Source organism: Carassius auratus, chromosome 21, assembly GCF_003368295.1.
Source record: "Carassius auratus strain Wakin chromosome 21, ASM336829v1, whole genome shotgun sequence".
Classification (NCBI taxonomy): domain Eukaryota; kingdom Metazoa; phylum Chordata; class Actinopteri; order Cypriniformes; family Cyprinidae; genus Carassius; species Carassius auratus.
Window position 1 is genome coordinate 24,307,726 of NC_039263.1, and position 22,335 is coordinate 24,330,060.

Genomic DNA, 22,335 nt, shown 5'->3' on the forward strand with positions numbered 1-22,335 from the left:
TGCATTTACACTTTTTTTGCATTTTTAATGCACACATTTTTTTATAAGGTTAATGTTTTAAACATATTTTTTTAAATGTACATATAAGAAATGTTGGGCTAAACCATGATAGTTTTAAATATGAAATCAAACCAGTAGGCGGCAAATGACTTTGTCTTTGAATGAGTGAGTCATTTAGTCAACAGATTCGTTCAAACGCCTGATTCATTCAGAGATGAAGCAAGTGTCTACTGTCTTTACGAATGAGTTACTGAATCATTGACTCACTTGATTCGTTCAAAGACGTGGATTTATTCAGTAACGAAACACAGCTGTATTGCATAGACACACAAAATAGTTCTGCTGTGGCTTTGATTGGAACTATATTCATCAGCGAAACTGAGCAAAAACAGTCAATATTGACAAGCTTGTAACTTTTTGTTTATTGTACTACTATGTTTTTATATAATTATGATTATTCAATCTATGTGTTTATATTTTGATTGTCTTTTTAGCTATTCATTGTACAGCACTTTGGTCAGTTTTGCGCTGTGTGTAAATGTGCTTTATAAATTAAAATTACTTACTTACTTACTATTGTGTAAAAACGACATTGCAATCATGTAATGTCGCATACATAAATCATATATAATAAATGTATTTTTTTTTACTACAGCAGTATGCATCTATATCGTTCGGTGTGCTGTTGCGCTGGATTATTTGAGTCTCTCTCACACACACACTCGGGCTCCGCGAGCCTCATGTGACACGACGTCAAAACAGACTCGAAATCAATGAATGACCACTTGATCATGTGGAAAATCGGCTAATTCCGGTCCCTGGCCTGTCGATCAGTGCATCTCTGTGCAGTGTGGGACGGGGTGTGTTTTACCTGTGAGGTGTGGGACGGTGTCTTGTCCACATCCTGGTCTGTTTCATTTTTGTCGCTCAGGAGTCCTTGCACCTGGTACTCCAGCACGTAGCTGTCGATGAAGCGCTCCAGCTCCTCGATCTCCTGCGAGCGCGTGCTTCCCGCCTCTGACGACGCTGATGCTACTGATGAGCTCTCCATGGCAACAGCCCAGTGGGGGGAGGGAGGGAGAGGGGGGGCTGTGGGCGGGGCAAAGAAAGACATTAGTAATGTGAAATGACTTTACAAATGGAGAATATAAATTGTATAATATATTTTGATGATTTCCACAATGATTTTTTATGGCACAATGATTTAATATGACATTCAAATGTATATAAATTATGTTTATTATATTTAAAAAAAACGGGAAAACTGTAGTGTTCATGCTGGGTTATTATTGTAATATTACAGATTTCATTGCAAAAAAAAAATAAAAGTGCCATGAAAACAAATAAAGAGATATACACACACACACACACACACACACACACATATACGTACATACTTATGTATTTATGTATGTATGTATGCATGCATTAGTAATTTATTAATTTGGTCAATTTATTTTTACTTTTATTTTTCAAAATACAAACTTCAGCAACAGTGTAATTAAAATTAAACTTCACATTTCTTTTCATTGCTTTAGAACTTAACTAATCAATTCAATTTTCATTCAATAATTATGTAAATATTCAGTACTAATTCCCCAAATACAATACTTATTCACAGCATCAAAGTAGCATTACTTCACACACTTGCTTTAATTTTTACTCATCCATTTGTTTTTGCACTACATAATGACAGCTCTGGGTGGGACGACATGCCCCGCTTACACCAGGTGACACAGAGAGAGAGAGAGAGAAAGAGAGAGAGAGAGAGAGAGAGAGAGAGAGAGAGGGAGGGAGAGAGAGAGAGAGGGAGGGAGAGAGTTTAATCTGGTGTTAAGTCAATACTTTTGGCCAAGCAAAGAGGATTTACAACTGGAGCAGCACCATCTTACCAGCACACCTCCACAATAACACTCCCGCTTCCACTTATAAAACACATCTGCTCTTATTTAAGATCATTTACTCAGTTTAGCAAACTTTTTCACACCACACAGGATCTGTGCATGGATCTGTTGTGTACATATTCATCATGTTACCAAGCAGAGAGCATTAGAGTAACCAGAGATCTGACAGAGAAACTGAACTTGAGAGAGACAGCTAGTGTGAAAGAAAGACTGACAAAACCAGACCGGTGGAAATTGAAACAGGAAGCACAAGCATATGGCAGGAAGTCAAACTGCTGGAATACAATAAATGTTCTGAAGATCCACATCTGCAGCTGTTCGATCATCTGTCCAATCTATATGATCAATACTGCTCCACAGCACCGCTTATTCTGGTTACAGATTGACAAGGAAGACGCCAACTGACCCAGAGTAATAACAACACAGAGTAATAATAATCAGAAATGTTTCTTGAGCAGTGAATCATCATATCAGAATGATTTCTGAAGATCATGTGACACTGAAGACTGGAGGAATGATGCTGAAAATACAGATTTGACCACAGAAATAAATTGCAATTTAGATTACAATAGAAACCAGCTATTTTAAATTGTAATAGTTTTTACTGTATTTTTTTCAGACACACACAGACTCACGGAAAGTGCATTGCTTTATTATACTGTTAAATTACATTACATTTGTAAGATTAAATAATATTTAAAGTGATTTCATCATGTGTCATGCAGATTTCACGAATTCCTCTGATAAGCATGGATTTATTTTCCTGTGTTGACATATTTCCCGTTGAAACAGGAAGTTAAGTAGCATCCAGTTAGCTCACCACTCTTTCATAAACAGCCAATCGTTTTTATTTCTATTTCAGCCCTGAACCTTTATTTGTTATTCTGTGGTTTTGGGGGCGGGGCATTCTCATTCTAGAGAGCATTTGATTGGACAAAACTCTGTACAGTGCAGGATGAGTCATGAATAGTTTTGTTTTTTTTCCAGAAGAGAAAGACTGTAAAGTTGTTAAAAAAAAAAATAATATATCAGTTTATAGATTGACCTCAAAGTTCACAGACATGAGCTGAACTAAAGTCCACTTCTGACCTTATGACCACACAGATTCACTTACAAACCCTGTCTAATCAAAGACACAACATGACCAGGTTACAATAAAAGAAATAAAACAATTCATATCTGCTGGTGCCTGTTTGTACTGCCATCCTATAGTTACCAAACTAAAACAATGAAAAAAGAAAAATGAAATATAAAAAGAAACATTTCTTATTTTCATATTCTCATCTCTCGGACAAAAACAATAATAGAAAATAATAAAAACTATGTAGATAAACCAAATGTTTTATTTTTATTAAACTAAATAATTACAGATTAAAGATAAACTAGAATAAACTAAGGATAAGCTAAAAGATAAAATAAAATAAACTAGACTACAATAAACTAACAGTAACTCGACATAAAGCTGCCATCCATAAATCAATGTTCACACGGTGCAAAGTACAATAAGAGGAATTATGTCAAAATTATGTCACCTTACAGCTCAAAAAATAAACAGCCTATAATGCTTTATATAATGTGCATTATAAGAGCATTACTACAGGATAAATTACTTTTCATTTCATTTATACAAGTGCATGTGTAGGAATGAGCTGAAAATATCATTAGGTTGGAATGAAAATCAGAAAGAAGTTTTAGGATAAAACAAAATAAATAGCATTTGACAATGTCTTTATACAGTCTTGAACATAGTGGCAGAAAAATAGCCTAAACATCTGGGGGGAAATCTGCCAGAAATAAGATTAATTGAGCTCTCATTAGGGCTTTTCCATTAGCTGGTCACATAATGGTGCTTGTCACAATGAATGTATCTGGCTCCGTGCAGAATTTGATCACATCAAGGGTAAATAATCACATGTGTCTGACCGGACAGTCACAGCAGCCTCGAGCGCTGCGACACATGATCTGCTAATGGAGCCGCTCTTTACACACCGTTCAACAACACACACAGAAACACAGCGTTTCAGTTCCATACTGTGACGCAGTTCTGAGTAATACAGATTTATTTTGTGGGACAATATTTAGGCCCAAATGTCATTTGTCATTTGTCATTTGAATTGTGTACAAAAATTAACTAGTGAATTTAACTAGTAAACATAATGTGACGCATATCTATCAGTCATACATAAATAAGATAAGAAAAGATTTCTGTAATAGTGCACAGGAAAACATTTTGGGCATACAAATAATACAAATAAAATAAAAAAATAAAAAAAATAAATGGCAAGTAGCACATTGAAAAACATGAGATTTGGAAGCAGAAAGACTTTGAAGAAAAACAAATCTATTTTATGTATGTGTTATACACAGTTTACCAGGTTTATATATTTATTACAAAAATTGTGTTGATTAGAAACTATTTTTACTAAAATTTTAAAGATATTTACTGGCCATTAGAAAACTAGAAACACTAGAAAACTGCAACATGTTGAATTAAACCGACTGAAATAATATTTTCTTGTATAATTTTGTTTTATTTGCATTTGAAAAATCATTTATTACAGTGTAGCCATATTTTAGCCATGTGTTTAATTTTTAACAGAATAAATGTAATTGTTCAGAATCAGCAGATATTCTAATCGTAATGCATTTTGAAAATATGTCTTTATAATTTAAATATTTAATTTAATCCAAATCACATTAAGGAAATTAAATATTAATGAATACTTAAAAATACTTAAAAATAAATGAATTACTTCTAGGATCCAAATACATTATTTTTTGTGTTTTTTTACTGATATTCTTAGTGACTAGCGAAATCAGGAACTAAAGGAGAAACCCCCTGCACCCTCATGGACAGTAGTGGTTGACCGATATATACCCAAAGGCCGATATATCGACTGATGTTTGGGACTTTTCAAATATCGGCATCGGCCCGATAAGTTTTTCTGTTTTGCTGATGTGTTAGGGTTTTATTTTGCCGGCGCTGAGAGCGGCTGCGCCTGAACACACAGTGCTCACATTCTCTCGTTCACTGTCGTTGTTAAAATTTGTGTCCATGGACAGAAGTCTGTTTATTCACTGGTACAAGCCTCCCTTCTCTCCAAGAACTGTGCTCATCCAGAGTGAGCAAAAGGGCTAGTAAAATCACTCTAGACCCCTCACATCCAGCACACTCCCTCTTTGAACTGTTGCCATCTGGTCGACGCTACAGAACTCTGAACACCAGAACAGTTTCTTTCCTCAGGCAATCAATCTCATGAACACTTGAGAATAAACATGGAACACACAACACCATTATATATCTATCTAACACACATTTTCACCTATCATGTGCACATACTAAAGTGTTTATTTTGTATATTGTGTTTTATATTTTATTTTGCACATTGTTTATTTTGTATGTTATTATTTTTAATATCTGTGTCCTGTCTTGTCGCTGTCATTCTGTTGCACTTTGGAGCTTCTATCACTAAAACAAATTTCTAATATATGTTTAAACATACCTGGCAATAAAGATCATTCAGATTCTGATTCTAAAAACATTTACTAGAGACAAACCACTAGAGGAACTAGTAATTTAAAGCATTAAAGACACTGGAGGTGTTAGAAAATTCAGAAATGATAATAATAAAACGTCTTGATTATCCAGAACAGCTTCCATCTACACACACAAACACATTAAACACAAACAATGACAACAGCACAGCTACACTAACAGAATTAGGAACAGAAAAAAACACAACAGTATGAGTGTGTGTGTGTGTTCAGCTGTTTAACACGTAATTTCCCATCAAAATAGTTCCTTCTTGCAGCACTGCAGTAAGATGTCACTACTCTCTGATCTGATCTGCAGACGCTCACAAAGACCCCCGAGATACAAAGACAGAATCTGACAGAGAGGAGGAGGAGAAAAAAAATCAAGGAAGATTTTTTTTTACAGAAAAAGAGGTTTCACATTATTTGACTTGCTTAAATTCTAATTCTTATATTTATTTATGTTTATTTTATTTCTAACTATGGCTGAATTAATAACTCCAGTCTTCAGTGTCAAATGATCTTCAGAAATCATTCTAAAATTCTGATTTGGTGCTCAAGAAACATTTCTGATTATTATCAACATTTGTATATTTCTTTCAATGAATCACTTCAAAAGACAAGCAAAATATATATAACAAAACATTGGTTTATCTTTTTCTTAATACTACCACCCACTGCTTCTGTATGAGAAATGTACAATCCCGGCAGTAAAGTACATTAAACTGACCACACACTGGAACTGAATGGAGCGAGTGGGTGGATGGAGCGATAAATAGAAGCATATGTTCAACCTGGAACGACTCGATGTGCAAACGTGGAAACAAAATAAGAGAAGGGTGACAGGACAGCAGAGAGAGACTCTGTGCGCTGATGGCGATGTGTGTCTGGTCTTTGTTGTCTGGTGCAGTAGAGTGTGTAAAATCCTCCACGTGTGTTACATTCGCTCACAACAGCTGTTTGAACAAAGAGCTCACAGACACGCCCCACACACACGCCGGCATCATCACAGCGGTGACATCAGCATGATGCATGACTTTCCCAACATGTTCCATCAGTGCATGTTATTCCAGAGAAAACTCCTCCGTGTTTTCATGATCATGCATCAAAATCTAATAATGGAACATAAACCATAATATCCAATGATATGATGCATGTTTAATTATACACGAGCAAACCTGTGGACGTGCCAAACACTCAAACACACACTGACGGGAAGTTCAAAGTCTCCTGTACACTTTGCCCCGGTGCAATATAAAGAAATATTCCGCATTTACTATCAGACAGTTATAACTGAGCAAACACTTTTAAACAGCATCACAGTCCCTGATAGACACACAAATGTGCTCAAGAGACAGAGAAAGAGGCACTTTAAACACACACTACAGATGTTGTGACACTGAAAACTGGAGTAATGATGCTGAAAATTAAGCTTTGTGTCACAATAATAAATTACATTTTTATAATTCATTTGCATAGATAATAGTTATTTCGAATTGTAATAATATTTCACAATATTTCTGTTTCTACTGTACTTTCTAACAAATAAATGCAGCCTTGATGAGCAGAAGAGACCAGATTTTAAAAGTTGAAGTTTTATCTAAACCCAACAGACTGGTAGCTGTTCAGCTTTTCTAACAGATGTTTAAACTGCTTGTCTTGCAGTGTTGAGTCAGAGTGTGTGTTCCAGATCTCCTGACATCACAGAGGATGGAGCTCTGATTGACAGCTGTGATGATGTCAGCTGGTCGTCAAGACGACACCTTTCAGTCACATCAGCACCAGAGCAACGCTGACAACAGGGAGTCAGTCAACCGTTCTCATCCAGCATTATCACAAACAACATCCGGAGCAATTCTTTCTGATCCATGGCCTGATTTTCTGTTCCAGAAGAAGTGTTGTTTAAGTCCGCCTTTTTGGCCTACATACATAATCACATGAGCGGTCATGATCAATGCTGTGAGTTTTCACAGGTGGGTAGGGCTGCAAAATAATCAAATTCAATTTAAAATAGCGATACGACTTGGATCAAAACAAATCACAAAGACTGTGATTTAAGGAAATAAAAAAAAATCTTAACATTTTAATGGTTTAGCATTTGAAAATGAAAAAAAAAAATTAAGAATATAATGTTTTTGAAATATTAAATATTAGTTTTGTAATATCACAGTTGCAATGTTAAATTTAAATGATTACTATTTTCTTATATTCTAATTTGTACAGTGAAATATTAAAATAGTAATATACATTTTTCTTTTTCTTTAATCATTTTTATATTTATATTTAGAAGTAATACTAGTAATATTAATTTTGTTGGTTGATGTATTGCCACGTATTGCTTTACGTGGCAAATGCAGATTCAACATTCAACAATATAATATAATAAATACAATAAAATAAAATAAAAACATTGTTGAAAGGACATTTGTTGTCGTGACGTAAAACATTAGGCCAAAAACATGTTTTACAGACAAGTCAGGCATACCGATAAATAATCACAAAATTATTTCCAAATTGTTCAGCCCTACAAACTAGCACAGCGAACCTGGTAAATATTTTTAATCACATTTTAATTCACAATTTTATTTTTTACTTCAGGAGAGGGCTTTAGTGCTGGAAATGATGATGTAAATATGTAAAACTAAAGCCCAGCAGCACCAAAACAATACTTCTGTTGTTCTGTTCTACAACAGAACCTCAACTAGAACAATACCAAACCTTATACTACAAGATATAATCAGTGTACAGTCTTATTCTTCATAATGTGATCACAGCTTAACTCAAACAACCCAAGAAGAAGAAATCAACAGTGAACAACATCAGCTCAATGAATGACGGGCGATTCACTCACTCTAGACATCAGGCTCATGATGCCTCACTGAATGCCATTGTATCTCAAACCTTGATGTGGATCATCTTAAAATGGTCAAATACTGGCTGATTAGCTGATTTAATCAGTTTATCATAGTACACTACCAACCATAGTATAGTAATCTTCTGTTGAACTCATCTTATCATTATCTAATCACATTAAACTATGACCAAACAGATCTTCAGATAATATACACAGAGAATTTATTCTCTAAATGTTTAAAGTACAACCAAACAGAAGTCAAAAATCAACATCTACAATGACAGACAACCACAGATGAAACTTATACAAAAGCTTTTTAAGACAGATAATGCCACACTTTCCCGTACTGTATATGACCTATAATGAACAACATCACCCACAACAATGCTTTTTATTTCAGTTAAGGTGTTCAGTGGCACACATGCACACTATTATCCAGGATGCATAAGCGTTGACACTATTAATTTGCATTTAAAAGAAATAATAAACACTAAAACATACAGCCAGGAAAATCCATACGAGTTTAGTTTCTCAATTTAGCAATTGTCAATGCATTTGTAGAGACTGTCAATATAAAAGTGCCGTTTAAATGGTCTTTCTGTACAACAAGCAAAGTAATATGAGAATATGCTGAACGTGCGTGATATGAAACGACCGCAGTCTTTTAACAACGGGCCCACAAAACTCAATTACAGCCGGAAAGGCAGAGACAACACACACACATACACCGATGGCTCTACCTCTCTCACACACTCATGATGTGATCTGAATCCCAATGGAATGCGATGAGATTCGGCAGCTCTGATTGGCTGAAGAAGCAGGAAGTGAACACATTCCGTACACGTTCCAACTCACACAGCACCACAAATGACCAATGAGAAGCACAGACACTGTCGGACTGAGCCAATCAGAATCTTCAGTTCATGATGAGAGCAGCTGGGATTGGATAAACAACGGTGGGCGGCTAAAACAGCCCTATCAGCACTGCTCTATGAGACAAACAAAGACTCTCTCATCAACGAATAGATCTTATACAGCAAGAGGTAAAAATACAAGTTATTTATAACATTATGATGTTAGTGTTCACAGTATGCACCATTCCTCATCATAAAGGGATTTTTGTATACTTGCATTCTGTTCTATTGTATCCAGTTAACAGTCTCTGCACTATTTTAGGTTTACTAATTTTTTCATTATATGTTTATCTTTTTATATATTTTATAGTCAATGAAGCTGAAAAAATTAATATTTCATTGCAGATTGAAATACAAATCTTGAATCTGCATGACTATGAGACAAATTAATTAACTAAGTTTTTAATTGCTTTTTCGTATTGAGCTTTTAAAGTTCGCTCATCAGATCTGACAGTCCAGCCATCATCTGCAAACATGCACACAATTCTCAATAAACCTGCCATACACGCAAGCAGAGGAGAGAATGTAATCTTTCACATCTAATCACACTGAATCCTCTGCTCTGAGATTGATTGATTGGTCAGACTGAAGCATTACAGATACTATAAATATATAGAGACGAAGGACATTTTATGCTGCTGATTTAGCATTTATATCATTAATCTTATATGACGTGTTTAACTGTTTTAATGCAGAGTGAAACTGCAATGCTATATGATGTTCTCAGACTGACATGTGCCTGTGTAGACATGTCTCTCTCTCTCTCTCTGTATACTGTACACACATACCTCCGTACATCAAAAAAAATCTCAGTGATTTGTGAGACAGCTGCAACCCCTTCAAATATTTCCCCCTATACATTTAAAACTGACTGAAGATACATCACTAAAACATTCATAAATCTTTGACTATATATAAATATATAAATAACAGCAGACTAGTTGTCATGCTTTTTCCCTCCAGTGTAGGGCTATTTTTTTGTTATTTGTAAAGATGCATACCATGCAATAGGAGCTAGATTTAATCAGTACTACAATTATGCAACCACAAAAACAGAACTGTTAACACAAACATTTGAGAGGTTTTCATTCATGAACAAGATATTTCGTTTAAAAATCTTACATACATTCGTCAACGCCAGCATCACACATGCATTATATATGTATGCAGATCTATCGCATTTTATCAAGTCAAAATTATGCAACAATACATATGACAATGCAAATGTGTCTGACCATGATCTAGGACTGGATAATAATTCTGATTACAAATGCAATCACAGTCACAGCTAAATAACGCACTAATGCCCCAGTAAGAGAAGAAGATGATTATATACAGCATATAATTAGTACAATTATGCTGAATACAGCCTACCTAACAACCAAACTATTGGCCACAATGCAGGTAACAGCAAACCGAATAGACTAGACTCTCTGATAACTACTGCTTTATGAGCTGAATCAGACAAATCCAGGATCTCCTAAATTACCACCCGGCCAAAGGACAGAGAGTGAATGAATATAATCAGACACTCTTAAAGGAATAGTTCAACCAAAAACAGTCACTTACATTACTCACCAATGGATCCAATACAGTGAATGGGTGCCGTGAGAATGTGAGTCCAAACAGCTAAAAAAACCTCACAATAACCCACACAACCCGTCCATCAATTAACATCTTGTGAAGGGAAATGCTGTGTGCTTGTAAGAAACAAATGCATCAAGACATTTAATTTTAAACTGATACTTCTGGTCAAAATATGAGTCCATAATACCATTATAACGCTTCCCTGGGAAGTCCATCTCCTGTTGTCTTTCACACCAAAATCACCCACATATTCATTTAGTCTTGTAAATGGTGCTTGATCTGTGCAGATTTCTCTCCTGATTCAGACCAGATTACTATTTTTTTTACAACAGAAGACAATGTTATGGACAGAGGAAGCAACAGAAGCAATGGTTTGAATTTTAAAAGGCCTTAATGATGGATTTGTTTCTTACAAACACACAGTTTTTGGCTTCACAAGATGTTTACTGATGGACTGGATTGGTGTTGATTACTTCTGGATTATTGTGATGTTTTTATCTCATTCTGACGCACCCATACACTGCAGAGGATCCGTTGGTGAGCAAGTGACTTAATGCTACATTTCTCCAAATCTGTTCGGATTTTTTTTTTATTATTTAAAAATATGAATAATTCTCTCTCTCTCTCTCTCTCATTTATATATATATATATATATATATATATATATATATATATATATATATATATATATATAATATAATAAAAAATAAATGAATACAAATAAAGCATATTTTCATGTGAACTACACCTTTAACAGGACTAATAAGTGCAGCTGAAAAGAGGGGCCTATATATATATATATATATATATATATATATATATATATATATATATATATATATATATATATATCACTAGTGTAAAAGCAGCCCAGCTGCGTGTCACTGCTGATGAGGAAGGTGAAGCAGCAGGGGAAAATCAGGGCTGTTTAACTGCATGCAGGCATGTGTTTGTGGCCCTGCCAGTGTCTGATGCAACCACACCGGAGATCGATGTGATATGAAACCGGTAATAAGGTCCAGAACCGGTCAGCAGAATACAGCTCTGAGACTGCAGGAACTCTCATGGTCATCAAGATGAGGATATTTATACTGACACCGACAGATCCCAGATCAGTTAATCACTTAACACTAGTACATCTGACAGTTCATAACATTTGGGCCTTTATTGCTTTAAATTAGTTCTCTATTATGGCTGGAGACTTTCAAAACAGCAACAATAAAAAACAAAACAAACATCGATCAGAAGAATGTGAGCTGTCATCAGGTTCAATCAGAACGCCAGACATCTGTCATTTCTCTGTGATCAAAGCGCCTCCGCCGCCGCCGCCAGATCAAACCGATACATTCTATCAACAACAAGATAGAAAGTTGCAGAACACAGCTCGTGTGAGGCGTTACAATGTATCACAGACGTTCCATCCGGTCGCGCGCTGTTACTACAGGCTGCGCTGGATACGCCACAGTAAACACCCCAACCCGGCGAGACCTTCAGATCTGCGGAAAAACACATGCAAATACTCACCGGAGATCTGCAATCGGGCCTGCGGGGATCGCCGGGTGTCCTCCGGGGTTAAATCCGCCCGGTCATGAGTGTTTCCCGTGGACAGAGACGTGTCTGGGAGGGAGAGATTGAGATTAGCCTGCGTCCCTCTCTCTCTCTCACACACACACACGCGTGCGCGCGCGTAGGGATGATAATGCAGGAATGTGACGTTTAGTCCGGTTTGCTGACAGGACACGGGCACGTGGCAATCGGGGATTGTGGGAATTTGAGTTCAAAGACAATGGCTATATATGGTATCCTTTCTCAATGTTAAATATTTTTACAGTTTATTTTATTCTTGTACTAATGCTTTGGAAATATATATATATATATATATATATATATATATATATATATATATATATATATATATATATATATATATATGTTACTTATAAATAAAATAATATTTTTTAAAAATGTATTTATCTAAAAATAAAATGTAAGTATTTACTGACAATAGTTACTATTTTATTATCAAAAAGTTATTTCAACTTAAAAAAAAGTTCTATGGTACAACTTTTTGTAGTGTTATATTTATTTTCCCTAACTAAAATGTAATATCATGGCATTTTGATTCATACAGTAGTACTAAAGTTAATTAATTTTATTTTATTTCTTTTTATTATGTTATATATATTTAATTCATTTTGTTTGTGATATGGCAGTTTGATGTATACCATAGTACCAACATGTATATATTTGATGTTTATATTTTATTTGTATTGATACACTGAAAGTACTTTTAAAAAAATCTAATAAATACAATTTATTTATTTATAAATAACCTGTGAAAGATACATAACATAAAACAGTTTGTTATTGTCCTTATTTTGTTTTATTGGTGCTTTGGAAATATCTTTTGTAAAAAGGTCATGACAATACTTAAACACTCAATAAGTAATAAATAAGTATATAATATAATAAAATGTATTAATCTATAAATCACCTGTGAATGATGCCTAACATATAAAGAAAAATAAAGAGACATTTTGTGTAAAATTAGGTATTAAAATAAAATTTTCATTGTATTATCAAACTGGCAGTCTAATTAAACAAATATGTTTCAGAAGTATCATGGTACATTACTTTTAGTGTATCACAGTTTTCATTACGTTACTAAAAAATAGCACGATAATTTGATAATAATAAAATGAATTTAACATGGTATTTATTTATATGAGACTCTAAGGTATTTCCAAGAATACCCCAGTGTTGTCAAAGTTAATTGTGCAAAATAATTAACAGGGTACTCTAGTTTCTAAAGAGAAAACGAATGTATTTTTATACACAGTCGCATAATAGATGATGGCATATAAAAGTGCATCAGTCTCTTTCCTTGTTTTCTGATGTCCCCTAGTGGTCATAAATATCCTCTGTCGCATTCTGTGGATCTTTGTGCGTTCACTGTCGCCCCCTTGTGTAAGTTCATTAAAAGACACGTGTTTTAAATAATACTTGTCATTTGGGCTATTAAACTGGAAAATATATTTCTTTAATTTATAATGAAGACATAACCTAATTATAGACATAGCAAAGAAAACATTTAATTTGTTGAGTTGCACTGAACTCCACGTGACGTTTTTGTTTTAGGGTTTGGCAGTGTATGTTAAATATATATGATCTTTGTTATAGTTCACTTTTTTTTCTGTCTAGGGCCCTGTTGTGGGGCATCATATGAAAGTAAATCAAGTTATGAGGAATAGACTAACAGTATTTACAATGCAAGGTCCTATATTAATTTCCACAACACATAATTTCCAGAACTGTTTTATGGAGTTTTGTCCACTTTTTTCAGAAAGACATTTCGTAAACTGAACAAGCTGTTAAACTATGGTTGCCAGGTTTACCTAACAAAACTAACCCAAACGGTAACACCCAGGCAATGTCCCAACTATCAAAACTTGAAATATAATATAAACTTTAAATATAATATGAACTATAAATATAATATAGACTTTAAGTACATATAATATACCATATCTATTTTATACAGATCAAAAAACACTATTTCATAGTTATTATAAACTATTTCATAGTTATTATAAACACCCCTCAAAGGCTCCATAGCAGTGGCCCTGCTTCAGAAAACTTAACATCTAGCGCAGTTGTATCAATGATAGAATATAAAATATCTCAATGCAAATATTTCAGTCAAATATAATTCATGCAATATGTCAAAACTTACACCCGCGGGGGAAAAATCATTTTAAAAGTAGGCAAATTTCGCGGGAAAACAGCGGACTTGGCAACCCAATCCTTCACTCTGCACTTCAGTCTCTCACAGCCTCATTATCATTCCTGTTAAAAAATGAAACATGGCGCTGCCCTGACTTTTATGTATTCTGAGAAGATTTAAAAAGACAAGTGAAAAGTCGCCTCCCTCTACATGCCAAATCCACATGTTCACACGCACACACACACAATTATCACTTTGTTTGTGAAGGTCATCGCATGTGATGTCCTTCTTCGACACCTTTCAGTCGCTTGGCCATTTTGGCGAGAACTGTTTTCATCAATAACAGCACTGCCAAGCTCATGTCTTACACACACACACACACACACACACACACATGACACTCAGAAGTCTCCTGAAGTTCCACACTCTCCAGATGGCAATAACACTTGAGCTGTCGCTGTCAGAGACTAATTAATCTTCCTGGTGTGATCCATCTTCCTGCAGACTGCAGACTCTTCCTCCATCCTCTCTATCACTCCATCTCTGGCCCGGCCTGGACAGCCTGTCACCAGCACAGGCTCCACACACACCGGCCCCCGTTCTGTGAGAGCACCTCCAAATCTCCATTTCCTCCTGAGAGACTCCATGGTGCCAAAACTCAGCAGCATCGAGACAGTTCTGATTTAAGTTTAAGTTTGTTGTTTGGGGTTGTTACTTACTTATTACCCATTATCCTCTTTTCCTATTTGCTGCTTGACAATTACAAAAACACTTAATTTGCCATTGCAATCAAAACAACTGATAAAAATAAACACATAGAAATAAACATTACAATAAACCAGTGCTATTTTAGTATCACGAATGTACTCGATTTTGTTAATATTTTAAATTAGACTTTATTTCTATATATATATATATATATAATTAGGAATTTTGTTATGTGTTTTGACATTTTCATGTATTTTGTTAATGTCTATTTTTAATTTAGTAACTTTAAACAAAATGAGAAATGTTGCATTGGCTACAAGCTGAAATAAAATAAAATTAGTTTAAGTTTTTATATTTTATTTTATTAAATTTTATATCATATTATTTTATTTGTTCTTTTATTTTACTTTTTAGTTTTTTTAGTTTTTGTTTTAGTTAATAGACGTCAAATGGATAAACAAACAAGCAAACCAGTATTATTTTAATATTACTTTTATAGTATAGTTAAAAAGTTACAATTGTATATATATATATATATATATATATATATATATATATGTGTGTGTGTGTGTGTGTGTGTGTGTGTGTGTGTGTGTGTGTGTGTGTGTGTGTGTGTGTGTGTATGTATATATATATATATAAATTATTATTATTTTTTATAAATTTTAATGTTGTTAAAATTAATAAAAAAATAGGTTTTAGTAAATGTTTATTTATTTATTTATTATTGTTTTTTATGTCTATTTATCATTTTATTTATTTTCTAGTAATTTTAGACCTTCAACTTATACCAAACTAAAACAATAAATGTTTCCTTGGGTACTATCTGGAATAAAATAAGTTTGTTTTTTGCAACTTAATTTCAAGCAACAACATTTATAAGGAGTTTAGATTTAGCTAATGATAACAACCCTGCAATAAACAACAACAAACAAACAAATAAATACATACATAAAACACAGCAAAACGCTATATGAAGGAAATGCAATATTAATTTATGATTTTACAGCAGTATAACTGCTTCTGTACTGTGGTGATATTATAGTATAACACGGTATGTCCACTGTATTTAAAAGTACCATAAAGAATTGTATTAGGACTGTACCATGGCACCATAGTATCTTTCTTTTATTAAGGTGCTATTGGATGTTTCATATGTGATTTATAAGCATGAACTAGTGCAGCTCAGATCTGGTGTGGCTTGGAGCCTGACTGTTTTATATCTGCCATCTGAGCACTGGGTTTGTTTCGGTGATATAACACACTTTATTGTAATAGTCTGTCATTAGCTGGTGAGTCACGCGGGCGTCGTGCCAGCCTGTGTGTGGGCAGTGGGCTCGGGCGGCACAATTTGTTGACTGTTTATTTGTCATGAACCTTTGCGTGTGTTCCGTTCAGTTGTGACACACAAACACACACATTCCCACACAATACGACCACTACATGTGTGATATGGGTCATCCCTAATGCTCTAATATTTTGGATAAAATATTAAACTGAATGTTTTTAAAGATGAAAATCATATTAGCTTGTTTTATTTTTTGAAAAAAAGGTTACATTTCATTATTTACTAATCAAAATATTGCAAACAAAACAGTAATATTTTTAGGAATTGTTTTAAATTGTGCTTAATTTGGCTTTCCATCATGTTCATCTTTAACTAATAAAAGCAGATATTAGCAATGGATATGATCGATTTTGTGATATTTTGTGGTATCAGTTAGTTTGTGTGTTTATGTACATTCCATTCTCTTTTGTTAAATTACAGAAGAAAAAAAATATATATATATGTAATAATAAGTTATTTTAGTACTTTAACTATTTATTTTAATATTTCATATTATTTCAGTCAATGTATATTTAATTTCAGTCAATGATTTTTGTTTTATTGATATTTTTAAAACATTTATATAATCATTTACTCATTTATAAAAAAATTATGAACCAAGAAACTGAAACAAATCTTGTAAAATTGAGAAATAAATTAGAATTAAAAATATATAATTTAATTAAATAATATATAAAAAAATCGAATCCTTTGTAAGATAATTTTAGCTCTTTATTTCCATCCCATTTTTTTTTTTTTTCATATCATCTAAATATCCAAATTATAACCAATATACCTGAAGTCTCTATTTAAATGGCTTTTTGAAGGTTACAGAGTTCAAATAACAGGAATGACCCATCCGTTATTCCATATTTCCACGTATCACTCAAAACGGTCCCACTTTCCAGACACAACACAAGTGGGTTGATGTAAAGACTGTTTTGCATTTGTTTTCCTCTGTGAATACTGCAGCTCTGTCCAGAGCGAGCGAGCAGAGCCAGTGGAGGGTATGCAAGGCAGTAATTAGCGAGGGAGAGCCGGCGTGATGATATTTCTGTGAGGCTGTGGCCTGCGTTTAAAAACTGAAACCTGGAATTATGCAGGACGGCCACCTCCCTTCCTTCTGCTCCACGGCCCCGTCCCAAACATAAACAACATCAGGCCCTGCGTTCAGCCAGGGCCGCACCTGCTCACGACAACATCACTCGCCCGTCTGTGGAGCTGAATGTCAGCCAGATGAACTATCAGCATCGAAAGTAACCTGTTGACCATATCCCATATCAAGTCAGCAAATGCATAGCAACTCCCTGGATCCTCACACAATATTTTAGCATTATATAAATGAGGAGTTTTTCAGCAGCACATCATCAGCATGTTTCTGTCCAGCTCCAGACAGAGAAATGACTGACAGACAGGCGGTTTTCAGCTTAAACGGCTGAACATTTAAACATAATTGAAGATTAGCAGGTGTTACAAACACACAAATCGTCACTCAGTGTGTGTTTGGATCTTTAGCCAGCAGGTGGGGACAGAAAGCCGGCCAGACCATCGCAGTGTGTGTGTGTGTGTGTGTGTGTGTGTGTGTGTGTCAGCGGCTCTCAGTCCGTTGCTGTCCACCATATGTCATCAGTCCACACCAGCAGAGACCCTTAAATTTACTATTATACGCTATACTTGTTTTAATTGTGTTTAGACTTTAATGCAACTCTAGGCCCCACTTCATACTATTCTTTTTAAGTGAAACAGAATTCAATAGGCAACAAAAAGATTCCAAAAAGTAACATGCTGCATTATTGTGACATGACCTCATTATTTCCCGTATTTAATTGAGTTGCATGTAGTTTTACATATTTTACAACTCTCTAATCACAGACTGTAAATCATTAAGTTTCAGTCATTACACTGGGAGTGAAAGGAAAAGTGCATTGCATTGTTGTAATCTGCTCATTTTAAAGGGTCTAAAATAGTGCGTGCATAAAAGCATGCTGCAGAAATAGTAAAGTGGCCTAGTATGCTGAACGTAGTTTAGAATCACTCCGCTTTAAAAATGTGTCTTTTTTTCTGTTAGTATGCATGCGCGTCGTGTTGCCCCCTGTTGGTGGTCGTCGGTACTGCGTCAGGCCCCCTGCTGCGGCCGCTGGCGGCGTCGGGCTCTGGGTGAGTGTGTGAGCACCCGTTGAGTAGGTGGGTGAGCTGGAAGAGTGTGGGAGAGGTGGTAAGGGGGCAGATGGGCCGAAGAGAGAAGTTCATGGAGGATGTAGAAGGTGTCAGGTACAGGAGAGGGAGGGTGAGAGAGAGAGAGAGAGAGAGAGACAGACAGACACTTTCCCATCTAATTCACAGATTCAGTCATGTAGGTGCAGAAAAATAAGTTTTTATAAACACACTCTTAAAAATGCAGGCTGCAGTTAAACCCAAAGGGGTTTTGGAGTCTGATGTTACAAGACGACATAGTTTCACTTTTTGTTCTTTAGTTTAGGCCTATGTATTTTTTTCCTTCTTCTGATTTTCTTATTTTAATACATACAGTCTACACATTTTAATACATACATCTATGAAACAACAAAAACTTTTTAAAAACAAGGTACTGGATAATAAGCTTATTTATTTACCGTACTTGTTTCATTCTTTATTTCATTTCGTAAAGCAAACACTGATGTGAAGAAATATGATTCTTGATAAGAATCTTTATTTTGTTTTCTTATTTTCTTTTTTAGATGAATATTGCATAAACCAAAACACTGATCTGAAGAACCTACAAAACTGACTGTATTACCCTCTTACAATATATATATAACTGTAATGATGACAGACTCGACATGGGATCCATTTGCAAGCTTTTATTAGAACACTCGTAGTCGTACAGGCGAAGGGTCAGGATCAGCAAACACAGTATAGTAGAGATATCAGAATCGTAGTCAATACCAAGCAGTGGGTCGGGGTAACCAGCAAGTATCACAGTCCGTATTACAATCTGGGTTCAAAGGTAGGCAGCAAAGGTTCTAGGATCGATAATCATCAAGGGTTGGCAACTGGGATAGCAAGACAGGGTATAACGCTCAGAAATGTTAGCCGTGGCAGAAACAAGACTTCGCAATGAGGTGACGCCAAGGTCTGGCTTATATGGCAGTCTCTGATATGGAACACCTGGCCGGTGATCAGTCCAAGGTACGGGGCTGTTGGGTAATGTAGTGCGTATCAGTGTAAGTGAGTGTTTGGATGCCTGTAGGTGTCAGTATTCGGGCGATGGTGCCCTCTGCTGGCCTCTGGAGGGACTCACGGGGTTCGTACTCGTGACAGAGCCCCCTCCCTGCGAACGCCTCCTGGCGTGAGGTGGAGGGCGACGTCGGGGTCTTCCTCGAGGTCGAGGGGCCGGTTTCTCTGGATGTTCTCTATGGAAATCCGTGGTTAAGTTGGGGTCAAGAATGTCCTCGGCATTGACCCAGGAATGTTCCTCTGGACCGTACCCCTCCCAGTCAACCAAGTATTGGAGAACTCGTCCCCGACGTCTTGAATCAAGCAGCTCTCGCACCTGATAGGTCTCCTCGCTCTCCACCTGAACCGGTTGGGGACTCTGCTCACGGGACCTCCCCTCACCCTCCTCCTCAGGGGCAGCAGCGGGCTTGAGCAGTGACATGTGGAAAGTGGGAGAAATACGATATGTGTCAGGCAAAGCAAGGCGGAATGACACAGGAGTGATTTGTTGTGTGATTTTGAATGGACCCACGTACCTAGGACTTAGCTTTCGGCATGGCAATCTCATCCGAAGGTCTCTGGTGGACAGCCAGACCCATTGACCCGGTTGGTAGGTGTGTCCAGGGCGTCGACGACGGTCGGCCTGTTCCTTCAGGCGCCGTACAGCTTGTTGAAGATGTACATGGGCCTGATTCCATGTGTCCTCGCTTCGTTGAAGCCAATCAGTAACAGCGGGAACATTGGTGGGTTCACCTGACCAGGGGAACATGGGTGGTTGGTACCCTAGAACGCATTTGAAGGGGGTGATTCCAGTGGAAGGCTTGATCAGGGAATTCTGAGCATATTCGGCCCATAGGAGAAAACGAGACCAGTCCTCTTGATGGGAGCTGCAGTAGGAGCGAAGGAACCGAGTGAGCTCCTGGTTGAGGCGTTCCACTTGACCATTGGCTTCGGGGTGATAGCCAGACGTGAGACTTACGTTGACCCCTAGGGCTTGAAAGAAATCCTTCCATAAACGAGAGGTGAACTGAGGACCTCTATCCGAAACGATGTCGTCAGGTATGCCGTAAAACCTGAACACCCAATTACACAGGAGTTCGGCGGTCTGAAGAGCAGTAGGGAGTTTGGGTAGAGGTATGAGGCGACAAGCCTTGGAGAATCGATCGATGATCGTGAGTATGACCGTGTTACCCTGGGATAGGGGTAAGTCTGTGATGAAGTCTATGGCAAGGTGTGACCAGGGTCGTTGAGGGATAGGAAGAGGTTGAAGGAGTCCAGCTGGCAGTTGACGAGGGGTTTTGTGCATGTTACACGTCTGACAGTTCTGAATGAATTTAATGGTGTCGGGGTTAATGGTCTCCCACCAGAAGCGGTTCTTGAGGAGATGGAGTGTGGCTGTGATGCCGGGGTGACCGGAGGCAGGAAGACAGTGAATATGACTCAGGACCTGATCACGGTGAGGGGCAGGTACGTAGGTTTTATCCGGTGGACAGGCGGCTGGTGGTGCTTCTTGTGAATTGTGTTGTTCAATAAGAGTCATGATATCCCACTGGATGGGAGCAACCACCACATGGAAGGGCAATATGCGTTCGGGGACTGAGATGGAAGGGTCGTCATCATGGATACGTGACAAAGCATCGGCTTTAGTATTCTTGGAACCTGGGCGATAAGTGACATTGAACTGGAACCGGGAGAAGAACAAGGACCATCTGGCTTGGCGTGGGTTGAGTCTCTTGGCGGAGCGTAGGTATTCCAGATTTTTATGATCAGTAAAGACGGTGAAAGGATGAATAGCCCCTTCGAGCCAATGTCTCCACTCTTCAAACGCTGCCTTCATGGCTAACAGTTCTCTATCACCCACATCATAATTCCTCTCCGCTGGGTTGAGCTTGCGTGAGTAGAAAGCACAGGGATGAAGTCTCTCCTGAGGGCCTGGTCGTTGTGAGAGAACGGCCCCAATGCCAGTATTGGAAGCGTCAACTTCGACTAAGAAGGGAAGAGAGGGGTCAGGGTGATGCAGGATAGGAGCGGTGACAAAGCGTTCCTTTAATTCCTTAAAGGCTTGACGGGAGGCTTCGGCCCAGGTGAGACGATGGATACCTCTTTTGATCATGGAAGTGAGAGGACTGACGACTGTACTGAAATTTCTGATAAAGCGTCTGTAGAAGTTGGCGAATCCCAGGAACCGTTGTAGCTCCTTGAGAGTCTGAGGCTCTGGCCACCTGAGTACAGCAGAGACCTTACTGTCGTCCATAGCAACTCCCCCCGGACTGATGACATAACCCAGGAAGGTAGTGGATGTGGTGTGAAACTCACATTTCTCGGCTTTGGCGTACAGTTGATGTTCGATGAGGCGCTGTAGCACAGTTCTGACGTGTTGAATATGATCCTGTAGGGTGTTGGAGTAGATGAGAATATCGTCAATGTAGACCACAACAAACTTGTTCAGCATGTCCCTGAAGACATCATTAATGAACGCCTGGAAGATGGACGGACTATTGACCAGTCCAAACGGCATAACCCGGTATTCATAGTGACCGTTGGTTGTAGAAAAGGCCGTCTTCCACTCGTCACCCTCTCTGATGCGA

At 37.0% G+C, this 22,335-nt stretch overlaps 1 protein-coding gene across 1 annotated transcript in view; it reads right to left on the reverse strand.

Annotated features, from left to right (window-relative positions):
* The window catches only part of LOC113039054 (CBP80/20-dependent translation initiation factor-like), a 60,391-nt gene extending 47,894 nt beyond the window's left edge, over positions 1–12,497 (reverse strand). Inside the window, exons 1-2 of the mRNA XM_026196926.1 lie at positions 12,318–12,497; positions 872–1,089 (exon numbers count right to left, since the gene is read on the reverse strand). Of these exons, the coding sequence (XP_026052711.1) occupies positions 872–1,051 (180 nt within the window). The 5' untranslated portion in view covers positions 1,052–1,089; positions 12,318–12,497. The remainder of the gene's footprint in view (positions 1–871; positions 1,090–12,317) is intronic.
* Between the last annotated feature and the right edge of the window lie 9,838 nt (positions 12,498–22,335).